Source organism: Equus przewalskii, chromosome 1, assembly GCF_037783145.1.
Source record: "Equus przewalskii isolate Varuska chromosome 1, EquPr2, whole genome shotgun sequence".
Lineage (NCBI taxonomy): Eukaryota > Metazoa > Chordata > Mammalia > Perissodactyla > Equidae > Equus > Equus przewalskii.
In genome coordinates this window covers 41,459,554-41,486,231 of record NC_091831.1, presented here as the reverse complement: position 1 = coordinate 41,486,231, position 26,678 = coordinate 41,459,554, and the positions used below count along the sequence as shown (strand labels likewise).

Genomic DNA, 26,678 nt, shown 5'->3' with positions numbered 1-26,678 from the left:
AGACTGAAATCATACCAAGTACATTTTCTAACTACAATGATATGAAACTAGAAATCAATTAGGAAAAAATTAGGAGGAAAATCAGAACATTTACAAATATGTAAAGATTAAACAACACACTCCTGAACAACTACTGGATCAAAGAAGAAATCAAAAGGGAACTAAAAAATATCTCAAAACAAATGAAAATGGAAACACAACATACCAAAATATATGGAATGTAGCAAAACAAGGCAGTTTGTAGCAATAAACCCCTACTTTATGAATAAAAGGAAGATCTAAAATAAACAACCTAACTTTACAACTCAAGGAACTAGAAAAAGAAGAACAAATGAAGCCCAAAGTTAGCAGAAGGAAGAAAATAACAAATACCAGAGCAGAAATAAATGAGATAGAGACCATAAAAACAATAGAAAAGATCAATGATACTAAGAGCTGGTTTTTTGAAAAGATAAACAAAAGTGACAAAACTTTAGCTAGACTAAGAAAAAAAGAGAAGACTCAAATAAAATCAGAAATTAAAGCTAAAACATTACAACAGACACCACAGAAATATAAAGCATCATAAGAGATTATGAGCCATTATATGCCACCAAATTGAATAGCCTAGAAGAATTGGATAAATTCCTAGAATCACACAAGTTACCGAGACTGAATCAGGAAAAAATAGAAAATGTGAACAGACTAATAATGAGTAAAGAGATTCAATCAATAATCAAAAACCTCCTAACAAAGAAAAGCCCAAGACCAGATGTTTTTATGGGTGAATTCAACCAAACATTTAAAGAATTAATGCCAATACTTCTCAAACTCTTCCAAAAAATTCAAGAGGAGAGAACACTCCCAAACTCATTTTATGAGGCCAACATTACCTGATACCAAACCAGATAAGGACACTATAAAAAAAAAATATTACAGGGTAATACCCCTGATGAACATAGATGCAAATTCTCCAACAAAATACTAACAAACCAAATTCAGCAGCACATTAAAAGGACTATACAATATGATCAAGTGAGATTTATTCATGGAATGCAAGGATGTTCAAAATGCTCAAATAAACATAAAATGCCACATTAACAGAATAAAAGATAAAAATCACATGAACATCTCCATAGATGCAGAAAAAATATTTGACAAAATTCAACATTTTTTCACTACAAAAACTCTCAACAAATTGGGTATAGAAAGAATGAACTTGAACATAATAAAGGCTATGTATGATAAACCCACAGTTAATATCATACACAACAGTGAAAGGTTGAAAGGTTTCCTATTAAGATCAGGAACAAGACAAGAGTGCCCATTCCTACAACTGCTATTCAACATAGTACTGGAAATCCTAGCCAGAGCATTTAGACAAAGAAAGAAATAAGACATCTATACTGGAAAGGAAGAAGTAAAACTTTCTCTGTTTACAGATGACACGATCTTTTATATAGAAAATCCTAAAGACTTCACCAAAAAACTGTTAGGACTAATAAAAGAATTCAGTAAAGTTGCAGGATACAAAATCAACATACAAAAATCAGAAGCATTTCTATACTCTAAAATGAATTATCTGAAAAATAAAGAAAGAAAATAATTCCATTTACAATGGCATCAAAAGCAATAAATCACTTAGGAATAAATTAACTACAGAGGTGAAAGATATGTACACTGAAAATCAGAAGACATTGATGAAAGAAATCGAAGAAGACACAAATAAATGGAAAGATATCCCATGTTTATGGATTCTGAGAATTAACATGTTAAAATGCCCAAATACTACCCAAAGCCATCCATAGATTCAAGCAATCTCTATCAAAATTCCAATGGCAATTTTCACAGAAACAGAAAAAACAATCCTAAAATTCAGAACCACAAAAGACCCCAAATTGCCGAAGCAATCCTGAAAAACAAGAACAAAGCTGGAGGCATCACAATTCCTAATATCGAACTACATTACAAGGCTATAATAACCAAAACATTACGGTAATGCCATAAAAACAGACACATAGACAAACGGAGCAGAATCAAGAGCCCAGAAATAAGTCCACACATATAGAGCCAACCAATATTTGACAAGGGAGCCAAGAATACTTGATTGAGGAAAGGATAGTCTCTTAAATGTCATTGGGAAGACTAGATATTCACATGCAAAAGAATGAAATTGGACCCCTATCTTATACCACTCACAAAAATTAACTCAGAATGGATTAAAAACTTAAATGTTAAGACTTGAAAGTGTAAAACTACTAGAAGAAAACATAGGGAAAGTCTCCTTGACATTGGTCTTGGCAATGATTTTTTGGATTCAACACCACAAGAGCAAGCAGCAAAAGCAAAAATAAACAAGCAGGATTACATAAAACTAAACAGCTTTAGCACAGAAAAAGAAACAATCAACAAAACGAAAAGGCAACCTATGGAATGGGAGAAAATATTCACAAACCATATATCTGATAAGGGGTTAACATCCAAAATATATAAGGAATGCATACAACTTAATAGCGAATAAACAATCTCATTAAAAAATGGGCAGAGGACTTAATAGACATTTTTCCAAAGTAGATTTACAAATGGCCAACAGATACATGAAAAATGTTCATTATTAATCATTATTAATCAAGGAAATGCAAATCAAAATCACAATGAGCTATCACCTCACACCTGTTAGAATGGCTGTTACTAAAAAGATGAGACAATAAGTATTGGCAAGGATGTGGAGAAAAAGGAACTCTTGTAAACTGTTGGTAAGAATGTAAATTGGCATAGCCTCTATGAAAGAGTATGAAAGTTTCTAAAAAAAATTAAAAATAGAACTACCATATGATCCAATTATCTCACTCCTGGGTATAAATCTGAAGGAAAAGAAATTACTATCTCAAAGTGATTTCTGCACCCACATGCTCATTGCAGCATTATTTATAACTGCCAAGACATGGAAACAACCTAAGTGTCCATAGACTGATGAATAAATAAAGAAAATCTGGTGTATATATATATATATATATATATACACACACAATGGAATATTTTTCAGACATTGAAAAGAAGGAAATCTGCCTTTCACAGAACATAGATGAAACTGAGGGCATTATACTAAGTGAAATAAATCAGATAGAAAAAGAAAAATACTATATGTTCTCACTTATATGTGGAATCTATAAAAGCCAAACTCACAGAAATGAGAATAAAGTTGTGGTTGCCAGGAGCTGGGGGCAGAGGGCAGGGGAAGGGGGAAATGTTGGTCAAAGGGTGCAAATTTCTAGCTATAAGATAAATAAGTTCTGGGAATCTAATGTGCAGCATGGTGACTATAATTAACAATACTGTATTACATACTTGAAAATTATTAAGAGAATAGATCTTAAATGCTATCACTACACACACAAAAAAAATGTAATTATGTGAGGGGATGAAGGTGTTTATCCTTATAATAGTAATCATTTTGCAATTCATGGCAATCAATTTGTATCAAACTGCACAACTTAAATTTGCATGTATGTCAAGAATATGTCAGTAAAGCTGGAAAGACCAAATATTCTGCTGAAAAACAAATATAAAGAAAAGCAATCTCAAAAGAAACCAGAGATTCAAATACCCCTGAATTTCTAATCAGAGATCAGAAGACAATGGAAAATGTCTTTAAAGTGCTTAAAGAAAAGAACCAACAACTGAGAATTCTATATCATTTAGGAATGAAGGCAAAATAAAAATATTCTCAGATGAAGGACAATTGGGAGAACTGGTTTTAAAGAATTGACATTCTTTAAAGAACTGACTTGCTCTTAAAGAATTAACATTCTTCAGGCTAAAGGGAAATAATACTACAGGAAAATCTAAAGGAAGAAGAGCAATAGAAATGGTAAATATTGGGATAAACATAGAAGACTATTTTCTTGAAAATATAAGTTACTGCTGAAAGCAGATTTCATAACATTGTCTGTTGTGGTTTTCAAAGCCTATAGGATGTAATACACATGACGATTTAAACATAAAGATGAGAGGGTAGGAAAAAAAATGTTTTTGAGAGGACAGAGTTAGTTTTTAGTTTGCAGTAATTCAACATCAGTTAAATTGCAGCCATAGAAAAATAACCTACAGGGAAACTGCAACCTCATTACTTCAAATGTGTAATCTGAGACTAAACATTTCTATGATGGAAAATAACTGCATTTTTTACACTAGATGGTAAAACTGGATTAACAGGAAATATTTATTTCACTATGTTTAATGAAATTAAATTACTCTTATGCCAAAAAAAAGAAAAAAATCAACAAAATCAACAAACCTTTAGCTAGATTGACCAAGAAAAATAAAAGACTCAAATTATTAGAATCAGAAATGAAAGCAGATGTCACTACTGATCTTAAAGAAATAGAAAAGATTATAAAGGAATGCTATGAGAAATTGTATGCCAATAAATTAGAAATTTAGATGAAATGAACAAATTTCTGGAAAGACACAAACTACCAAAGCTGACTTAAGAAGAACTAAACAATCTGAATAGGTCTATAAAAAGTAAAGATATTTAGTTAGTAATAAAAACAATTTTAAAACTACCCACAAAGAATTGCCTAGCTCAGATGGCTTCACTGCTATATTCTACCAAACATCTAAAGAAGAATAAACACCAACTCTTCAAAAAGTCTTCCAAAAAAATAGAAGAGGGAACACTTCCCAACTCATTCTTTGATGCCAATATTATTCTGATACAAAAGCAGATAAGACATCACAAGAAAAGAAAACTACAGATAAATATCTATTATGAATATAGACATAAACATCCACAAAAAAATACTAGCAAACTGAGTCCTGTAATATATAAACAGAATTATGCACCATGACCAACTGGGATTTATCCCTGGAATACAAGATTGGTTTAATTGATCCAAAAAATCAATGGAATAAATCATATCAATAGAATAAAAAAACAAAAATCACATGATCATCTCAATAGACACAGAAAAAGCATTTGACAAAAATATAATAACATTTCATGATAATGCTCAACAAAGCAGGAATAGAAAATGGCATCTTCAACCTGACACAGGGCATGTATGAAAAACCCACAACTAGGGGGCTGGCCCCGTGGCCGAGTGGTTAAGTTCGCGCGCTCCGCTGCAGGCGGCCCAGTGTTTCGTTGGTTCGAATCCTGGGTGCGGACATGGCACTGCTCATCAAGCCACGCTGAGGCAGCGTCCCACATACCACAACTAGAAGGACCCACAACTAAGAATATACAACTATGTACCGGGGGGCTTTGGGGAGAAAAAGGAAAAAAATAAAATCTTTAAAAAAAAAAAAAGAAAAACCCACAACTAACATCATACTTAATAATGAGCAACTGAATGCTTTCCCCCTATTATTAGGAACAGCACAAAGATGTTCACTCTTGAGACTTCTATTTGACATTGTAGTAGAGATTGTAGCCAGGGCAATTAGGCAAGAAAAAGAAATAAAAGGCATCCAGACTGGAAAGGAAGAAGTAAAACTATTGCTATTTGCATATTACATGATCTTGTATATAAAAACCTTAATTCACTAAAAAACTATTAGAATTAATAAATGAGTTCAGCAAGATCACAGGATACAAGCTCAAAATACACAGTCAGTTGTATTTCTATGCATTTGCAATGAACAATCCAAAAATAAAACTAAGAAAACAATTCCATTTACAATAAAATCAGAAAGAATAAAATACTTAGAAATGAATTTAACAAAAGAAGTACAAAACTTATATTCTGAAAACTATAAAACATTGTTGAAAGAAATTAAAGGTCTAGATAAATGAAAAAATATCTATGTTCACAGATCAGAAGACTTAAAATTGTTAATATTGCAGTACTCCTCAATTCAACCTACAGACTCAATGCAATCCCTATTAGAAGCTCAGCTGACTTCTTTCTAGAAATTGACAAGCTGATTCTAAAATTCATATGGAATTGCAAAGGACTCAGAATAGCCAAAACAATCTTGAAGAAGAAGAACAAAGTAGGAGGACTCACACATCCTGATTTCAAAACTTACTACAAAGCAACAGAAATCAAGAAAGGGTGATACCAGCACAAGGATAGCTCAGAATAGAACTGGGAATCCAGAAATAAAACCAAGTGTCTGTGGTCAACTGATTTTCAATGTGTGCCAAGGCCATTCAATGGGTAAAAATAGTCTTTCAACAAATGGTCCTGGAATAACAGCCACAGGCAAAAGAATGAAGTTGGACCCTCACCTCATAGCATATATAAAAGTCAAATCAAAGTGGATCAAAGACCTAAATGTAAGAGCTAAAACTATAAAACTCTTAGAAGAAAATAGGGTAAATCTTCATGACATCAGATTTAGCAAAAGAGTCTCAGAAAAGACACCAAAAGCATGAGCAACAAATGAAAAAAATGGATTGTTTTGACTTCAGCAAAATTAAAACCTTTGATGCTTCAAAGGACACAATAGAGAAAGTGAAAACACAACCAATAGAAAAGGAGAAAATATTTGCAAATAATACATCTGATAAAGCACTTGTACACAGAATACATAAAGAAGTCTTACAACTCAACAATAAAAAGACAAATAGCCCAATTTAAAAATGAGAAAAATGGGGCTGGCTCAGTGGCATGGTGATTAAGTTCACGCACTCCGCTTTGGCAGCCTTGGGTTCACGGGTTCAGGTCCAAGTGTGGACCTATACACGGCTCGTCAAGCCATACTGTGGTGGCACATCCCACATATAAAGTAGAGGAAGATTGGCACAGAAGTTAGCTCAGGGCCAATCTTCCTCACAAAAAAAAATGAGAAAAATATATGAATAGACATTTCTCTAAGGAAGACACACAAATGGCCAATAAGCACTTGAAAAAATTCTCAACATCATTAATCATCAGGGAAATGCAAATCAAAACCATGCAATGAAATATCACTCCACACCCACTAGAGTGGCTAGAATCAAAAAGTCAGATAATAACAAGTATTGGTGAGGATGCGGAGAAATCAGAACCCTCAGAAGTGCTGGTAGGAACATAAAATGGTGCAGCCATTTTGGAAATAGTCTGGCAATTCTTCAAATGATTAAACATAGAGTTACCATGTGATCCAGTGATTCGTCTTCTAGGTGTACACCCGAGAGCGGAAACAAAATCACATGCCCACACAAAAACTTGTACATCAATATTTATAGCAGCATTATTCATAATAGCCAAAAAGTGGAATAACTGAAATGTTCACGAACTGAGGGACACATAAACAAAACATGGTATAACCACACAGTGAAATATTATTCAGCCATAAAAAGGAATGAAGTATTGATATCTGCTACAACATGGATGAACCTTAAAACATGATACTAATTGAAAGAAGTCAACACAAAATGTCACATATTTTATGAATCCATTTATAGGAAATGTCCATGTTAAGAAAATATACAGACAGAAGGATTAGTGGTCACTTAGGTCTGTGGGACATGGGGACTGGGGGGCTGTGACAGCTAAAAAGTACGGGGCTTGTTTTCGAGGTGATGAAAACATTCTAAAACTGAATGTAGTGATGACTGCATAGATCTGTGAATATACTAAAAACCATGAAATTGTACACTTTAAATGGGCGTATTGTATGGTACGTGAATTATAGCTCAATAAACCTGTTAAAAAATTATTGGTTTACAATATTAGACCAAACTGGATGAAATACTACCAGGAAAGATGATGCTGAATATATTAAATTGCAACTATATTCATTATTTTTTAAATTAATGTTTACAAAATATACATATATAAAAGACAAGAATGAAATAAGCCAAAATGTTGCCTGTAGGTGATACTCTCCCATTTGTTCCACTTTCTCTACTTTACAATGGATATTATTATAGTTATAATCAGGATAAAAGTATAAAACTTATAATAATCAGCTATAAGTTTGTGGAAATACACACAGAGAGATGACCTTGGACCACACACTTTAAGCTCCTAAAGGCTTCTGCCCTGAGGAACTTTGATTCCAATAAAGGAACCAGGGAAAGAGACACTAATAACCAACGACTCCTATCGTTGAAGGTACAACTACGATCCCACTCCGCACACCCTCCACTCCACCCCAGTCCCAGCCCAATTTAAAATTATACATCTGTAGATTGAAATGCCGAGAGAATTTGTCCGATCCTATTTGAATCAGTGGAAGGCTAAGTTATTAAAAACACCTATCCCTGGGCAATCTGGCTGTCATGTACAAACCTGGAAGACCCGCACACCCTCGCGTTTAAAAATAATATAGCAATTGTATTGGCTGCCATTAAACCTTCTTAGGGAACAGAATTCTGAAGCTTCAGAACCTGGAACCACCGCTTTCATCAGACTTCACCTCACCCTGCGAAAAATTGAGGCCTCCAACTCCATCGATGGTGCCAGCAGCAAAACTGTAGCCCAGTGCTGGTTTACACGTTTTCGCCTATGGGAATGGTTTTCAAAACAAAACAGAACTTGAATGTCAAGTAAATCACGAAATCAGCCCAGAGCTTTACCCTCGTTGTATAATCAGTGTGACTTGGCGACACTTACGGTGTGTGTGGAATTGAGCCAGACGGTGACATCCGTCATATTCACCCACTGATGAGCTGAAGCTAATGGTCCAGTAACTTCTTGGGAGGCAGAGGCATACAGTTCCTAGAAAATCCACACAGGCTTACTGTTATAAGCAAAAAGGGTAAATGAATACCACCAATTGTACCCAATAAGTACCAATTTGGAAAAGCATCCTCGCAGCCATGTTTTGTTTTGCTGGCTGCTTAGAAATAGCCACTACGCATGTGGATCTCTCTACCAACCCCAACTGCTTCCCAGAAGCTTGAAGGTCTTGAGACTGTTGACCTGTGTTGATTCCCCACAAATATGAAATTCTAGTGTTACAGGCTGTGCACAAAAGGTCCCAATCTCACTTGAAAGACAGTCAAGAAAATTCAAGATTAGGAGTAGGCAGGCCAAATTACTTTCTTTCCCAGAAGGAGAATGTATCCTTGGGTGTTCTCATGGAGTTTTCCCTCTCAGAATCTTGAGTCTTCTAGCAGGGCTGGTCCCAAGGGGTGTCTTGAATGACTGCAGGCCCCAATTAATCTGCATGAGCTTCCACACCCACAGTCCACCTTTTGATGTCTTTTTTTTTAATACAGTCAATTGATGCTTTTTCAATCTTATGAGAAATGTGAGTCAAAATATGTTTAGAAACGTTTGTTTTTATTGATCTATATCATACAACATAAACAAATCCTGCTTCAGCATAAGTCCCTTTGCCTGACATCTAAGTCATTTCCATTATACCCCCACATCCCAGTTTCAACAGCCACACGAGAGCTCTCAAGATAAGCCATCAGTAACAACAGCTACAGCCCGCCTCCTCCAAGGGAAGTTGTGCCTTGGTGAGAAGAAAATTCAGAATGTGGGACAAATCTCTATGGCTCCCAGACCCAGACCGGTAAAATTTCTGACACCAAATTGTGTCACGGGTGTACACCCTAAATAGAATCTGTTAATTTAGAACAATCTACTGATAATACCACAGTAATTAAGGAGAAACTGCAGCAATTAGCCTGGCTGGTGTCTGATGTTTTTAAAGGTGATTTTGCGCTTCCTTAATTGCTCCTGAAACATTTTAGAACACTTGGAACAAAATATTTACTTAAACACGCACGCATACATACACGTGCACGCACAGGGAGTAGTAAGCTATAAAAAGGAAGAGATGTAATTATCTTTATCTCAGCTCGAGGTCATCCTTTGCCATTTCAGTCAGAAATCTGTCTCCATTGGAGATTATACAGCATATAGGAGCAAAGTGGAAAACAAAATTTAGGAGACGGAGGAGGGTAGAGCGATTCATAGTAATCTTCCTGGAGACCAGATTCTCTCTTCATCAAAAAATGTTTTAAAAAGAATAAAGTACAAGATGGATGATCTTTGCCCTGTTGAAGAAGGCTAGGAACTCATTTGAATCCAAATTGCTAGAGCTGGGAGTTGTGCCACTCAGCTTTACCCTGACACTGAAGGAAAAGTTAAGAAATGGTCAGGTGACTTGGCAGGCAAAGGCCTTAGAGACTTCCAAGAATTTGGATAGGTCTGTTCATATCTGACACTATGTTAACTGAAAACCTTACAATCTCTGGATCATCTCACTATCTAAAGCAAGTGCTGTGGCTGAAATAGAATGTTTTCCTGATTACTTGGTTTTAAATGTGCTTCCTCTAAGAAGTCAGACCAAGCAGTCAGGGAGAGGTTCTTGTGTGGCTTGTGAAAGCAGCCTTCCTTGCTGACATGTATCCATGTCCGTCTTCCGGTCTCCTCTGGCAGCCAGAGCTATTGCTATCTGCATTACAATGATCAACTCCCTAACGAACAATGCCCGTGGATTTTAAAGAACAATTTTAAATGAAGATGAAAGAAGCTGGGCCCATGGCTTACCTTTGCTTTCTGATATATGATCCGTCCTATAATTTGTGTGCTGTCGAACATATCCTGTCCAGGTCCCATAGCAATGCACATGTTAGGCTGGGACAAAATGAGACAAGATGTGTTCTTGGTGAAATAAGCAGTTATTTTAAGGAATGGAAAATTACAAGTGAATCTAAGCAAATAGATTTTTTTTTTAAGCCACATTCTGGCATTTCTGTTCAGATAGTCTCTCAATTCACAGATTATGAAAAACAAAATCGTTCATGGAATTGGAGCAGCGAATGTCTTTAGAAATCATCTGTTGTAGCACCATACTTTTAAAAATAAGGAAACCAAGGCTCAGGTGGGTTAGAGAATTGCTCAGAGATTCTGCAGGCCGCTAATGTCGGAGCCGAGACTTACAGCCAAGGCGCTCCAGGTGCTGCACGTCTTTCTACTTGCTTGTTCCTGCCTATGGCTCTTGCTCATGATCGTCTTAAACTGAAACTCAGTTAAAATTATATTGGAACAACCAGCTGACCCTCTGGAAAAAAAAATCAGTAAATAAACCTGGCTCTATACCTTACTTCTTACCTCAGAAAAAATTGAGATTGATCAGATACTCAAATATTATAACTAGAACCAAAGAAATATTAAAAGAAAATATGAGGGAATATATTGTAAACTCTGAGTGTGGAAGACCTGTCTAAAAATTATATAGAACAGGCTTAATAAATTTGACAGTTTAAACATTTTAACCATCCATATGGGGATAAAAAAGCATAATTAAGGCTGAAATACAACTGAAAAATGGCAGGGAGATGAGTTTGCCCTGTATATGACAAAGATTTTAATATATTATTATACATTCTTATTTAATATATTTATTATATTCATATATATAAATAAATAAGAAAAAACCATATTAATACCTTTTGATCCATCCATATTGAATTGGGTTTTCTCTTATTTGCAGTAAAAGGCATCCTTTATGTGTGTCAAAATCATCACATGGTACACCTTAACCTTATACTATGTTATATGTCACTTACATCTCAATAGAGTGGGAAAAAAAATAAGAGCAAAACAAAAAATGCATCGTAAAAGATACACCATGGAATACTGATGAAAAGGTAATTCACAAACAAAAGGAAATGTAAATGGCCATTCAATATTAAAATACGCTCAATCTCACGAATAATTAAATGTAAGCTTAAACTATAAACAGAGAACTCTTTGCATAGTGTGTTGACAAAACCTGGTGGACTAACGAACGTGGCGTTGGTGAGAGCTTGGAGAAATTGTCACTCATGCACTGTGGGTGGAAATGTGACTGAGAGCATTTGGGTGATGTGTAGTGTATATTAGAGATACTTTCTCTTTGACAGCAAACTCATTTTTAAGAATTTGTCCTAAGGTGAAACTCATACACATGTGAAAATATGTATGACAAGCATGGTGATCAGAGCATGCTTACACAAACAGAAGCAAAAAAGAACCGAGAGAGGGTGTGAAGTAAGAAAGGAAGGAGGGAAAGAAAACGCTCATCAGTAGGAGATTGGCTAACTGAATTATAATACTTAAAATTGAAAATTATGGAGTTAGTTTAAATGATATTTAAAGTATATTTACTGGAAATAAGGAAGCAGGTTATAGAACAGCATTACAGTATGACCCCATTTGCATCAAACTGTACATGCATATATGCGCGTGGAGGCATAAAAAGCTGTCTGGAAGGATGTGCATTAAAATGTTGTGAGGCTAACTGTGGGGAGGGGGTACTCCTTTACATAAGTTTGTTTCCAATATTGTTTGAGTTTTTAAGAAATATATATCACTTTTTAAAAAAACACTAAAGGTATTTTCTAAATTTAAGAAATTCTTTTTATGGAAACCACCTTGAAGAAGACATGGCAATGTTTGCCCATTTTCCTTTATCTTAAGCGAATCCTGGTTTTGATCAGAAAGCCGTCTCTCCCCTTGCAGTCAATGATCCCATTCCTGGTTCCAGGTAAGTCTAAGGCGATCATGGCAATTCCCTAGGCCTTGCCAAAGACTGGTCAGGCTTTAGCCAATCAACACGTACCATTCCCTCAGCAACTGCTTTGGTCCAGGGATGGGTATGTGACAAAAACTGACCCAATCAGCCTGAAGAGAACGTTTATTCCGTGGTTGAAGGAAAGGTTCTCTCTCTTCCATTGTATAAGCGGGAAAAAAGCATACACTTTCCTCACTGCTGACTGCCATCTTGCAAAAATGAGGGAAATGCAGAGAAACAGAATTCTGTTGTGGCAGGGGCTATGATTTTTGTTGTAATTTTTTCTGATTATAAAGTAAAGTATGTTCATTGTAGAAAAAATACAAAAATGCATAAATAGAATAAAAATAATAAAGTAAAAAACAAATAGTGTAAAAACCACCCATAACAGTGCCAAATGGTTAACAATTCAGTGTGTTTCACTTTGCATTTTTACTGATACATTTATTTTCAAAACCACAATCATAATAAATATGCAATATTAAATCCTGATTTTCTTACCCAGAATTGTGTATTATGAGCTTTTTCTCCCATTAAGTATTCCAACAAGACATTAAATGGAGGCATAATATTCTATTGAAAAGAAAGTATCATAATTTATTTAACCATTTTATCTATGAATTTTGGAATTTAACAAGTAATCTTAAAATGTAATGTGAATCAATAATGTGTGAAAATTTTGCAAATGAAAGGTAACAAGGAAGACTTTCTATATAAAAATAGTAATATATAATATAAAAGTGTAATTGCTAAAACTGTATTGCTAATTGAGTGGGGCTGACTAGGATAGAACAAATAGCCGAGAAACAATGTTGACTAAAACTGATAACACAGGTGAAATGTTCTATCAACACAAAGAGCAAGAACCCAGAAACTAGTATCTGCTGTTCATGTCAAAGTTGAAAAAAATCTAAATGAACATGCGGGGGACACAGTTAAATAAATGATGGTACGGCCTTAGTTGTTGTCTTTAAAATTTACCACGCAGACCTATGTATGGTCATAAAAAGATCTTTAAGACAAATTAGGTGGAAAACTCAAGTCCAAGATCAATAAAAAATTATGAGTAAATAAGTCATAAATTTTCATTCGTGAATGCACAAATACATAGGAAGAGGTGTGAGGGTGGTGCTTCTGGCAAGGAGAGAGGGTAGAGCGGAGGGAGATGAATAGAGCATTTTACTTCTAACTATTCTCTATGCTTCTGTGTTTTTTTCAAGTTTTTACAGCAAGATTTTTTTGTTTGAAATTTTAAAAGAAAGGGAAAAAATTTAATTTTATGTTTAAAAAAAAACCTCTATAGACTTCATAATCAGTGAGAAATGTCTCAGGCAGGCAGTTTTTGGTACGAACATGTGACTTCAGAAATGCCAAGGCAAAACGTTTCAGACTGTTCAAGTTTGGGGAAGGCTATTTAATCTCTGACATTTACTAAATTGTCTCACCATTCAAAACACTTAACAGTCAATCAAATGGAAAACTATAATTTTATCCAATGAAAATTTAGTGGATGCTTTTGAGAAGAGCAAATGCTAGAGATGAGTAGGCCAGTGTATACTTGGGGAAAACATATTTGAAAGTAAATAATGAATATTTAAATATAAAATGTACATGAGATGCAAAAACAAAGATTTCATGTCATAATTACCTACCCCTCCAATAGGACAAGAGCTATTGGGGTTGTCACAAGACTCTCCTGTGTTGATGCAATGCGGGCCAAGAGTATTTGGGGACACATCTCCCAGGTTTGATGAAGCAAAAGCTGCTACGTACGATCCCTGCCAAAAGAAACATCCAGTTGCCTTTTATTCTGTTTCATTTCTCATAATGATTTCCATTAAAAATGCAAACTCAATCCACTCTGGTGAACTATTCAAAATCATTTATATACAATAAAAGAAGGATGTACAATATTCCAAGAATTTTTTTTTCTCAAAAGGCTCACATCACAGTCGGCATACGTGTTATTACTCATGATATCAACTACCAATAAAACTGTTTCAAGTTGGAGAGTTTCAAATTTGTGCCTCAAACAGAAACATTTTGACAAGAAACCCAATGTGCAACAACAAATTATAAAAGGCTGAAATTCAGTCTAGTCTCTGGTGGTGTACCTGGAGCTCAGAGATCCATTTGCCCTTTAAAAATAAAAAAACTATTGACTCAAGAAGAAAAAAGTCAACCCAGATTTTCCTGTTGCAGGACTGAACCTAAATATAGCATCCACTATCCAGACCAGCCCCTCCATGTATCTTTTCTATACTCTTCCATCTGAAGTAACAACATATAACCTTTAAAGAGGAGTATGAAGCTTTAACCTCAACCCAACTGGTCTACCATTCTACCTTAAAACTCTTAAATTTTCTTAGGGAAAGAGATAAGCAAGTATCAGAGATCATGTGTCTTTTTTTGTTCTGAAAAGATAGTTTATCTCAATGTGCCTAGCACCCAGCCAGTGATCATAAATGGGAACCTCCTTTCTTTTCCCTAAAATGCAGGCTAAAATGAAAAAATAGAGTTTTGTCAACAAAGGAGCTAAAGATCAGACCAAATGTTCATAGGGCTAATATCTTTATAACGGATCATTTAGTCTAGGCAAGGGCCTGGGACTCTCATCCCATCATATATTTCTCTGCATTTGGGGCTTGGACACTGGGGTCAAGCAGAGCAGGCTCTCTCTTCCCACTCATCTATCTGTAATCAGTAATTTACACAGAGCTGAGGAGCTGCCTGGAGTACAGGGACTGGGTTCCTGGCACCCCATCTCTGATCCCATCCGTCACTGCATTTCAAAGTTACAAAAACAAGTCCAATGCATTAGGGTTGTCTCTGACTTAGGCCTTATTGCAGGAAAGTAGAACAAAGTCCTCGAAAGATAATTCACCATTAAGAGGGAAGTCGGACCAGTGAAAAGGACTCATCACCTGTCATTCAGATTCTGACACCACCAAGAAGGTGCTTAATACTTTTACAGCTCTGAAAACAAAAGTAAATATCAACACAGTTTATCATATTCCCAAATTGATCAAAAACTATTATATATTACAAAAATCTTTAACTTGCCCTTCCTTATCCAACTATTTGTAACTTTATGAAGCCATCAATATAAGTAGTATTTGACATAAAATTTATTAGTCATTTTTACATTTTCTTTTCCTATTAGGGAGGTTGGAGAATTCTTACTATCCAAGCATATCAATGTGACGTCCATGATGACATTTTACTCTGAAGATCTGAATCAGCTATTCTGAACATTGTGTGAATGATGACACTCAGTGAATTAAGATGAAGTTTTCAACAACATAAATTCTCACCTCTCCGGGTAGGTAGCCTTTGTTCTTTTCTTGCTCAAACAGGTAAGATGCATAGCCCATATTGTCACTATTTACAAGATGATTGCTGTTGTTCATGCTGACTGGGTGGACAGCAAACCAGCTGTAACAGAGTAAGAAGCCCTAAGTTAATGAAGAGAACCAGGTAACTGGGGCCAAGAACAGTGACTAAGATCTTAAGTTTTCTCCAGCAAGAAAAAAAATTTTAATGATAGGCATTTCACATTTAGGTTCTTTCATTGTCAATAAGATTAAATCACTAGTAATAGACCCAAGAAGTCCAATCATTTAACTTCAATTAAAAATACAAAACTCTCTTTTTATGAATATTTCACCATCGTCATCTTCATCACAAGCTTTTAACAAGATCCAAGACTAGTCAGTTACCAGAGGGTAAACATGAAGAACTGTATAGAAATAATAGACTTTGTCCTTCAAGACAGGTGCACACGTAATAATTATTCAAATCACTCCAACCCAATTCAATAGACATCTACTGAGAGTCTGCTGTGTGCCAAGCAGTGAACAAACTGCAGTTTACTCTCAGAATCTGCAAGATGTGGACAAATGGCTTTAATACAGCGTGACAAATGTTATAAAGAAACAGGCGTAAAGTGTTTGGGGACCACAGATGACTAGCAATTAATTCTTAAGGGCATCTAGGGAGAGGGAACAGCAGAGTAAGTGCACGGAGGTGTGAAAGAGGATGTGATGCGTAATTCAACACATCCTTATGCATAGGAATACCTTGTTCAAGTGTAGAGCTGTACAGTTTACAGACTAATTTCACATCTGTTACCTTTTTTGAACTTCACAACAACCCTCAGAATTAAGCTGTTATTACCTCCACTCTGCAAGGTGTCTCAGGGAGGTAAAATGGTGGCCCACTTGTCACAGAGGACCAAGACTCAAGTGTGGCTCTTGTGACACTTTGTCCAGTGGCCTTTGTAGGATCAAACTTCCACATGGGTGAAAAAGATATTTCCAGAATGGAAGGCTGTAAAGCAGATTAACTTAAATGTTCAGGAAAAGAGAGATACCAATTCAGAAAGCGTGAGGCTAATTTAGAATTGTTAAAAATCTTTTGTTGATTTAGTTCTTGCCCGGAAACTTAAACATTTCAGCTTACATTCCTACCTAAGTGATATAGTGCGCAAAAGTGAACATTTGCTTAATGACTAAGAATGTTTTTGGACTTGAAGTTCATCCCTCAGGTTTCGGTTCCCATTGCCCAACAGGTAAATCTGTAGGTCAGAGGTGGCCGGCACAATGCCCACGGGGGCTGGGTAGGTAATGTAAATGAGTTAGCTGGTTGGTGCAATAGGGACTGGTGTGGACTTTGGAGATCTGGAGGCGTTTGCACAGTCTGAAGACTGCGGCCTCTAATGTGCTCCAGCCAAATGTTGCCTTAGGGGATTGTAAGCCAGTGCTGCCAGATATTCCTATTTTTTCAAAAGAAACCACAAATCCATGTTTTTCTGAAATATTTGTCTATTTAAAAATTCTTAGTGAAGTAAATGGCATGGAGACAAGAGAGGGGAACTGTTACAAATTAAGAGACTTAAGACAGGTAGCCACAAAAGTTAGATTGTGGACTGTGTTTGGATTCTGATTCAAGCAAAACAACAGATACTGATACAATTGGGGAAAACTGAACCCAGAGTGAGTTTTAGACCACATTAAGAAATTACTTTTAATTTTGTTGGTTGTGATACTGAATCATAGTTATATTTTTTCATTTTTTATCTGGTAGAGATACACACTGAAATATTTATTAGTGAAATGATATGATATCTGGTATTGGCTTTTAAATATTCTAGCAAAACAAACCAACAAAAAGGACCAAAGGATGAAACAGAATGTCGGAGTATTGCTAATTATTGAAGCTGGATAATAATTACATGGCGATTCATTAGACTAATTGCTCTAAATTAGTGTGTATTTGGAAATTTTCATAATAGGTTTGTTTTTTCCATGTTGACATCCATTTCAAAATTTTTTAAACGATGTTAGGCCAAATCACCAGTCTCTAGGCTGAATTCAATCCCCATCACGTGCCCTGTGCAAAGGTACAGAAGTTTAGGCTGAAGGTAGTTCTAAGGTCATCGCCTAGAAATTACTTGCAAGGTTTTCCATATTTTTAAAAACCCTTATATTAGTTTCTTTTTTGTGATTTGTCTCTTTCTTCTAAAACTCAAATGTCAGGGGAAATTCTAGTCAACCAGTGTTTTCTAGTTAGTTGGAGTCCGCTTTTTTTGTAGTTTTACTCCATTTAGTTTGGAAGGAAAATGGGGTGGTGGCCATGACAGTTCCATGGTTCCCCAACCAAAATATTTCTGTCTAGTGTGATCACCCAGTGGTCAGCCAGATTCAGCCACACCGCAAGCTCTCCAGCGCAATCAAAGGACACCCATGGGACAATTTTATCAACATTGACTATCATTTAGCACGTATTAGGTGAAGATTTTATATACAGGATCTCATTTTATTTTCACAAGAACCCTCTGAGTCACATGCTATCGTTATCTTCATTTTACAACTAAGGAAACAAAGTCTCAGAGTGATGAAGTAAGCTGACCAAGGTCACACTTCTTGTAAGTCAAGAAGCAGGGCTATGAATCCAGGTTTGTCAGACCATAGCCCGTGTTCTTAGCTGCTGTGGGATACTGGCTCTGTCCCTTCTGTTCATTCACTTGTTCATTCAATACACATTAAGTTAACTTTGACTCTATGCCAGGTGCTGGGGACATAGAGATGAATGAGGCATCATCTTGCCCTTGAGAAATGCTTCACAGGGATGTGACATTTGAGCTGGGTCTTAAAAGATGAGTAGGAACTTGGCAAGGGGATCACTGGAGACAAGTCATTCATACCCAAGGCAAGGAGATGTGAAGGGGTGTAGAGTGTTCAGAGAATGGATAGTTAGGGTAAGCAGAGCAGAATGGACAAGGAGAGATGGTGGTGATTCCATTCATTCAATCAACATGAATTGATTAGTTGCCAAGTCTGCGGTTGGCATTGTGTTAAACCCCGAGAAACAAAGAAAAATCGGGTGTGTTGTCAACCGTCAAGAAACCACGATACTATCTGAGGAGAAAGAAAATGCTAAGAATTTTGGTCTACTAATTAGACTCTGGACTTGAATTCTTATTTATTTTCATTTATTTTAGACCTTGCAAAATTAATTGCACTTTTCCTCCACAAAACTAAAAAAATAAGCATTCAAAAAAGTTATTTGAATTTCAGAGTAACAAGATGCTGTATGTTTCCTCATCTGCCCCTTGAAATATGTGCTATTAAAATATCAGGCTCGTCACAGCAACCAAAGTACTGTGGTAACAGATGAATATTTATAAAAATACACAGAAAGGTGGTCATTTTAATTTAAGAAGGTTGTACTCACAATTTATTTTATCCAGTCAAAAAATATTCAACAAAGCATATTTCAAAAGAGAGGAAGAGATGTTTACGTAGCTTCAAAAGAAGTTAGAAAAAGACATAAAAGGATGAATATGTCCCTGCTAATATACATTTGTAGATAATGGTTATGCCACAGCTAGGATGCACAATAGAAAGCAGGGCTCATCTTGAATCAGCATGATGCAATCGAGAGTACTGAGGAAAATCGAGAGATCTGAGATATTATCCTGGCCTGCAGCAAAGTTAGTCAATTTCTGGATCTCTGTTTCCTGAGACTGAAAAATAATAGATTTTAACTATGTTTTGTGAATCAATAAACTACAGATTAATATAGAATATTGTAATTATCTTCTCCTCCTGTATAATTGAGGCATTTGAAGCAGAAGATCTCTAGGGCCTGTCTCAGTTCAGACATTGTGTGCTTCCTACTTTGAAACAGAAAAGAAAAGCCAAATGCAAAATCGAGCTTCTTGCATATTCTAAAACAGAAATAAACCCACCCCAGGTTCCATTCTCTCAGATCTGGGCCACCATGTTCAGCATGCAGGTCGTGCCCTGCACAAAGGTGACTGACAAAGCAGGTTAGCAGAGGCTGAAACCCAGCCACTGCTCAGCTCACCGAGCTAGACACCTCAGTCAGCCCAGAGAAGGGCGCACCTACCTATGTGCGATGTGCACCAAGATGCTATGTGCCAGCTGCAGCCCTCTCCAACCTAAACGCCACCCAATAGGGAAAGAGAATATTGTGCATCCATTCAACGGTAGTGTTCATGAAGTTGCGTAATAACATGGGAGCTCTTTGGGTAAATACAGTACAGGAAGCAGTAGTGGGTTAAAAAATGTTCCCCCAAAATTCATGTCTACCAGAACCTCAGAATGGGACCTTATTTGGAAATAAAGTCTTTAAAGATGCAATCAAGATAAAGAATAAGTGAGATCATACTGACTTCAGTTAAGTCCTAAATCCAATGACTGGTGTTCTCATAACAAAATGAAAGGAACAGAGAGACGCCCAGAGACATAGAGAAGTAGGCGATGTGAAGATGGAGGCAGAGATTGGAGGGATGTGTCTAAAAGCCAAGGATTGCTGGCAACCACCAGAAGCTAGGAGAGAGGCATGGAACAGATTCTCTCTCAGAACCTCCAGAAGGAACCAAGCCTGCCAACGCCTTGATTTCAGACTTCTGGCCTCTTGACCCGTGAAAGAATAAATTTCTGCTGTTTTAAGCCAGCCAGTTTGTAGTAATTTGTTATGGCAGCCCTAAGAAACTAAGACAGAGACCATGCGTTTTAGTGGCTAATAGTATAGCTCTGGAGCCAGACACAAGTTACTGCACCTGTTTGAACCTCAGTGTTCATATCTGTAATATAATAATAGTAGGAGTATCTGCCTCACAGCATTTGACAATTAAAGGAACAAATGCATCTAAGGTACTTAGCACAAAGATTGGTTTATACTGAGAATGGGATAAATCATCATTATCATGATATTGATGATGCTGATACCGATACTACAGCTGCTGCAGCTGATGGTGATGATGATGGCAATGATAACGGAAAAGGATACAAAGCTCTGTGTGTGTATATATTCCAGAAGATCAATACAATGTTAAAATGAATGATGTGTGTGTGTGTGTGTGTGTGTGTGTGTGTGTGTGTATTCAACACGTATATTTGACCCATATAATATGGGCACCAAATAATTAAATGGGGAAACTCTGCCCTCTTGTGGCAGAGACTTGAGAGCTGACAAAACACCCATATGCTCCTCTATTTCCCACTAGCAGAGCAGGGCATGTGAATAGCTCTGGCCAATAACACGTGTGCAGAAGGACCACCCAATTTTTATTAGGCTTTGCATGAGTAGGAAATGTGCACATTGAAAGTCTTTAATGTGTTAAGCCACTGGAATTTCACAGTCCGTCTGTTGTGGCACCTGGCGTTTATCACCCTGGTTAACACCCCTCTTTTTCACCTCCCTGACAGTCCTCCTCACTCCGCCCCACCACAAACTGGGGAAGGAGAGGAAAGGGTGTTTCCGAATTTTACCAAAGGGGCAACCTGAATTTTAAACAAGCAGAAGCAATGAATACAGACCAGACTGCTCAGATTAAAGAAAGACAATGAGCTGCAGCCAGAGGAGCCCTTCTGAAGGTACTGGTAAACTCAGTGGCCAGCATGCTGGGGGATCTTTCTATCACCTCTGCTCCAGAGAAGAGATGTACCTTCTCAACTCCTCCTTTCGTCATCTTCAAAAGTCCCAGATGAAAGAGCCCCTCTCAGTAATGTAGTTGGAGAGATATCTGGTTTGAGTGGATTCCATTAAGTGCCTGCAGTCAAAATTCTTTCACCCTAATTGGTATGATTAAGTGATCAACAAAAGTAAAATACGAAATGGCCAATAAGAGTATTTTTTTAATTCAGTCTAACCAACTAGGAATTGAGGAAATTGAAAGGAAAATAAGTGTTTTCTCTTTTTTTTTTTGGTCTATTAGTTAGCAACAATTGTAAAGCATAATAATACCAAGTTTGGCAAAAACACGGGAAACAACACTTTGCTCATGTGTGGGTAGCAGAAGTATAAACCAGCAAAACCTTCCCAGAGGGCCATTTGGCAATTTATGAGAAACGCCTTAATAATAAGCATTCCTCTTTGGCTCAGCAATCCCACTTCTAGGAATTTAGCTTAAGGAAATCACTGGAATAGATGCAAGAAATTAAGGAACAGATACAAGATATCTGTTCAAGATGCTTATCAGTGTACTCTATGATGCAAAAAACTATAAATATTGAATAATTACTGGTTAGTTGAGTACATTATCATACATATAATGGAATACTATATAGCAATTTTAAAATGGTGATTTAAAAAATTCTAAGTAGCATTGAAAGATATTCATAAGATGTTTCTCTTGCTTTTTTTTTTTTTTTTTTTGGTAAGGAAGACTGGCCCTGAGCTAACATCTGTTGCCAATCTTGTTCTATTTTGTATGTAGGATGCTGCCACAGCATGGCTTGATGAGCAGTATGTAGGTTTGTGCCTGGGATCCAAACCAGTGAACCCCAGGCTGCCGAAGTGGAGCATGTGAACTTAACCACTACACCACCAGGCCAGCCCCCATAAAGTGTTTCTAAGTGAAAAAAAAAGTTATCAAACTGTATATCCAATAAAGTCTTACATTTTCAAAATACAAAAAAAATGTATAAATATGATTAGGAAAAGTCTAAAAGACTATGTAACAAACTATTAACAAAGATTATCAAGTCCCAGGATTACCAAGTGACTTTTAAATTTTTTCTTTTTTTTTTTTTTTTGGCTGGCTGTTGAAATTTTAGAAAATATATGAACAAAAAAAAAGAAGATTAAAAAATCACTTGAGGGGCCAGCTGGGTGGCACAGCGATTAAGTTCACACGTTCCACATCGGTGGCCCAGGGTTCACCAGTTGGGATCCCGGGTGCTGACATGGCACCACTTGGCATGCCATGCTGTGGTAGGTGTCCCACATATAAAGGAGAGGAAGATGGGCACGGATGTTATCTCAGGGCCAGTCTTCCTCAGCAAAAAGAGGAGGATTGGCAGCAGATGTTAGCTCAGGGCTAATCTTCCTCGAAAACAAAAAACCACTTGATACAACACCAAGAGTGAACTTAACGTAAACTATGGACTTTGGGTGATGATGATGTGGCCATGTAGGTTCATCCCTTGTAACAAATGTACCACTGTGGTCCCAGATGTTGATCCAGGGAAGGGTGTATCTATTGGGAGCCTGGGAGTATATGGGAAGTCTCTATACTTCCTGCTTAATTTTTCAGTGAACCTAAAATGGCTCTAAAAAATAAAGTCTATTTAAAAAAAAATCCCAGCCCTGGCACAGTGTCACTTCTGCCAACTTGTATTGCTCAAAGCAGTCTCAGGGCTGGGCAAATTCCAAGGGCTAGAGAAATCATTTCCACCTCTTGATGGGGACTGTGATGGTCACTTTGCAGAGAATATGTGGGATAAGAGCTATTATTGTGGCCATCTTTGGAAATTACAATCTGCCATTTAAAGATTTTTTTTAAAAATCTCTCTCAATCCTTAAAAAAGTAAGAGAGGAGGTAAAAAGAAGCATTGAAAAAGTGAGACAAATAGCACAAAGTGAAGAAATATAGAAAAGTCCAGATATGTAAAAATTTCAATTCCTAAAAATAAACTAAGCTCGTTCATTGAAAGATATTGTCAGAGTAAAAAATGAAGTTATATGATATTCACAACAGATACCTCTAAAACTCAAGAAAACAGAGAAGTTGAAACAAAATGATAGAAAAATGTACATGGCAAATTCTAACCTGCAGAGAAATGAGTTAGCCATATTAACATGAGAATACATAGACTGTGAGACCAAAAAAATCACTATTAGATAGAGTCACCAAAAAAAACCACCTGATAGCTCAGTACATGGACATAACATTGTTAACATTTTCCACAGTATTTTAAAGCTGCTAGTGCCCAGAGTAAGTAAAGTCAAGTAAACATCCACCTTTACAGAATGACCTTTTAATCCTGCTTATTTCTTATTATACGTTCCATGTAGGGACATGGACAGAAGAAAATGTACCTGAACATTAACCATTGTTAACTTTGGGAAGTGTAAATTTGAGTTAATTTTTCTCTTTTTTCTACTTTCCTATATGTCTCAAGTTTTCTATGGTGAGTACTTATTATTTTTTACTGAAAAAAAAATGGAAAAAATAATAACTTTCCAAATCTCTTTGGATTAAGAACTTTCTAGAAATCCAACAATCAAGTAAGTCCAGTGTCTTCTGCTGGTTATGACAACTGGTTATTTGGTTCCTAAATTTGGGACAAATTAAATTAACAAGCATGATTTATCTCTGTTATCAGTCAGCTACATCCTCCTTGTCATCAAAAACCCTTATTAAGCACCTTCACTTTACATGGGGATGGATCAGACACAGCATGAAAACTCACTACACAGACAAGGTCTATACTCCCCTGGAGGAACAACAGAGACAAGCTGATAGGAAAGTTGGAGCAGGAAGACAGCGTCAAGCTTCACAACAACATAGAAGGGGCAGAACAGGACAGAGAAATTCAGTGAAGGATATAGGAATAGAGAGCAGGGCTTCCCACACCAGAGTTAACGCTCATGGAGAGGGTATTTATAAAGACAAAGGTGAGATGAGACAGAGAGAAGAGAAGAGGTCAAGAACGGTGGGTGAAAGGCAGTCACTGAGGTTTCCATACTTGCTAGTTGAGTGGGGTTAAGTAGTTTGAGGGGAGAATGTAGAGGGTAGAACAGAGAGTCATAGAGACTAGATAGTCAGACATGTAATTCAAGATGTCACGGTCATAGATGGTAGATGTACACACACCCCCCCCCCATGACTGAGTTATGTAAGTCAATATCATTCAAATAAATTAGTTGAATTTCCTAAATCGAGTTTTTCTGTGTGTACAAAAAATATTCAAATAGGTTGAAAAATCACTGTTCCTGTTCTTTTTTAAAATATGCCTTTAAAGGGCCCCCTTACATGATTGCTTTCTGTAAAAGGATTTGCAATGTATAGTAGAAGACAATGGAGCAATCATTCAAACACCTGCTCAGACTTTCTTACAGCTCCGATGAATAGGAGCCATGTTGTACCAACGTCTAGAGGGCTGACAAGGTAAGAAAAAAAAGGAAAGAAAAGAGTCCAGAAGAAAATTTGGCAGAAGCAAAGAGGTCGGAGAAGGGAGAGAAGTGAGACAAAGCTTGTCCTGTTGCACCATGCTTGAGGAAATGAGTCGGTCCCACCCGCTGCCACACCTACAGCCACCTGCACAAGGGCGACTGTGTGAGAAATGGCTCTCCACCACCCAGAGCTGCCACTCAGATTATCTGCCCTTATGACTTTCCTTTTGGTGCAGATGTGTGAATCTTCTGTTTTGTTTTCTCCCTTCATGGTTTCTTCATACAGCTGGTGTCTTGCTACATCAGGATCTCTCAAGACTCAGTTTCTTCCTCTGTTGGATGACAGACTCATTCTTTGAGGTGCCTTCCAGAGTCCCACAAAGGGAATTTGTAAATGCCACACAACTTACATTTTAATTCAAAATTCAGAACATTTCAAACATGTTCTCCACATCTGGAGAAAAATCATTTACTGTTTCTGCATATGGTAGTATCAGGCAAAAAGATAGAGATATTTTCCTTACATAGATAGGTCAACTGGAGCAAATGGTGGCCTCACATTTGTAGAGGACTTAATGGTCATGAAATAATTTCATGCACAAAATTCTATTTCATTCCTCAAGTTATCCTTTCTAACCCTTCAGGAGCCCCTAACTCCCAACCCCAGCTTAAAACACACCAAGGATTTTCCATTCCCCGTGGTATAAAGATCAAAATCTTTGCCATGGCATCTAACTCTACCTCTAACTTTATCTCACCACAGCCTGTCCCAATGTCCTCTGCATTCCAGCCACACAGAACTTCTATCAGTTCCTCAAATGGACCACAGGACTTTTGCACATGCTTCTCTATCTGTGTTAAAATTTCTTTTCCACCCTCCATTTTGCCATTTAATTCCTACCCTTCCTTCAGTTTTCAGCTCCATTGTCACTTTTTCACGGAAGCCTTTCCCAGTCTCCCTGACCAGGTCAAAGCCATTTAAGAAGGCTCTACATAACTTCCTTTCTTAGCACTTAACTTAATTATAATTATACAAGTATTTGTGTGACTATTTGAATACCTTTTGTCTCCACTAGTAGATGGTAAGTTCTATAAGGGTAGCAACTACGCCTATTTTTGCTCATCAGTGTATCTACAGTACTAGCTCAGTTCGTGAAATGTATATTCCTAATACTTGATAACTGAATAGATAATAATCTCTTTGTGGAGAGAAGCTATTACATCCACAGAGAGTTTAAGGGAGTTGTCAAGGAACACAGACACAGGTATTTGATTCCAAGGTATTTGGTTCCTGATTTCAAGGCCAGGAAATGCATCATTCCAGGATTGGGAAGTATCTATCTCATAGCACACAGTAGGTGCCTAGTGCAGACTTGTTGAATAAAGAAATGAAAATAAGTGGAGGCCGGCCGCATGGCCAAGTGGTTAAGTTCATGCACTCCACTTCGGTGGCCCAGGGTTCATTAGTTTGGATTCTGGGCATGGACATACACACCGCTCATCAAGCCATGGTGTGGCGGCATCCCACATGGAAGAGCTAGAGTGACCTGCAACTGGGATACACAATTACATGCTGGGGCTTTAGGGAGAAGGAAAAAAAAAAAAAAGAGGAAGATTAGTAACAGATGTTAGCCCAGGGCGAATCTCCTCACCAAAAAACAAACGAAAAAAAGAAGTTTGGAAAATGCCATTTTTAAACAAAAAAAAAGAAATGAAAGTAGGAAAGAATAAATTGTGAACTTCACTATGGTTTTCAGTGTAAAGAAAATAGTCTTGGCTGTGACTTTGGGTGGGTCACATCACCTTTCTAGGCCTTA

General features: G+C 36.9%; 1 protein-coding gene across 2 annotated transcripts in view; it reads right to left on the bottom strand.

The window, feature by feature from the left end:
- Window positions 1-26,678, bottom strand: part of LOC103549842 (putative neutral ceramidase C) — a 113,282-nt gene that overhangs the window by 42,880 nt on the left and 43,724 nt on the right. For both annotated transcript variants that reach the window (XM_070562379.1, XM_070562368.1), the window contains 5 exons: window positions 15,747-15,867; window positions 14,085-14,210; window positions 10,425-10,511; window positions 8,532-8,636; window positions 8,340-8,421 (listed from right to left, as the gene is read on the bottom strand). In XM_070562379.1, coding sequence (XP_070418480.1) covers window positions 8,340-8,421; window positions 8,532-8,636; window positions 10,425-10,511; window positions 14,085-14,210; window positions 15,747-15,867 — 521 coding nt within the window. The remainder of the gene's footprint in view (window positions 1-8,339; window positions 8,422-8,531; window positions 8,637-10,424; window positions 10,512-14,084; window positions 14,211-15,746; window positions 15,868-26,678) is intronic.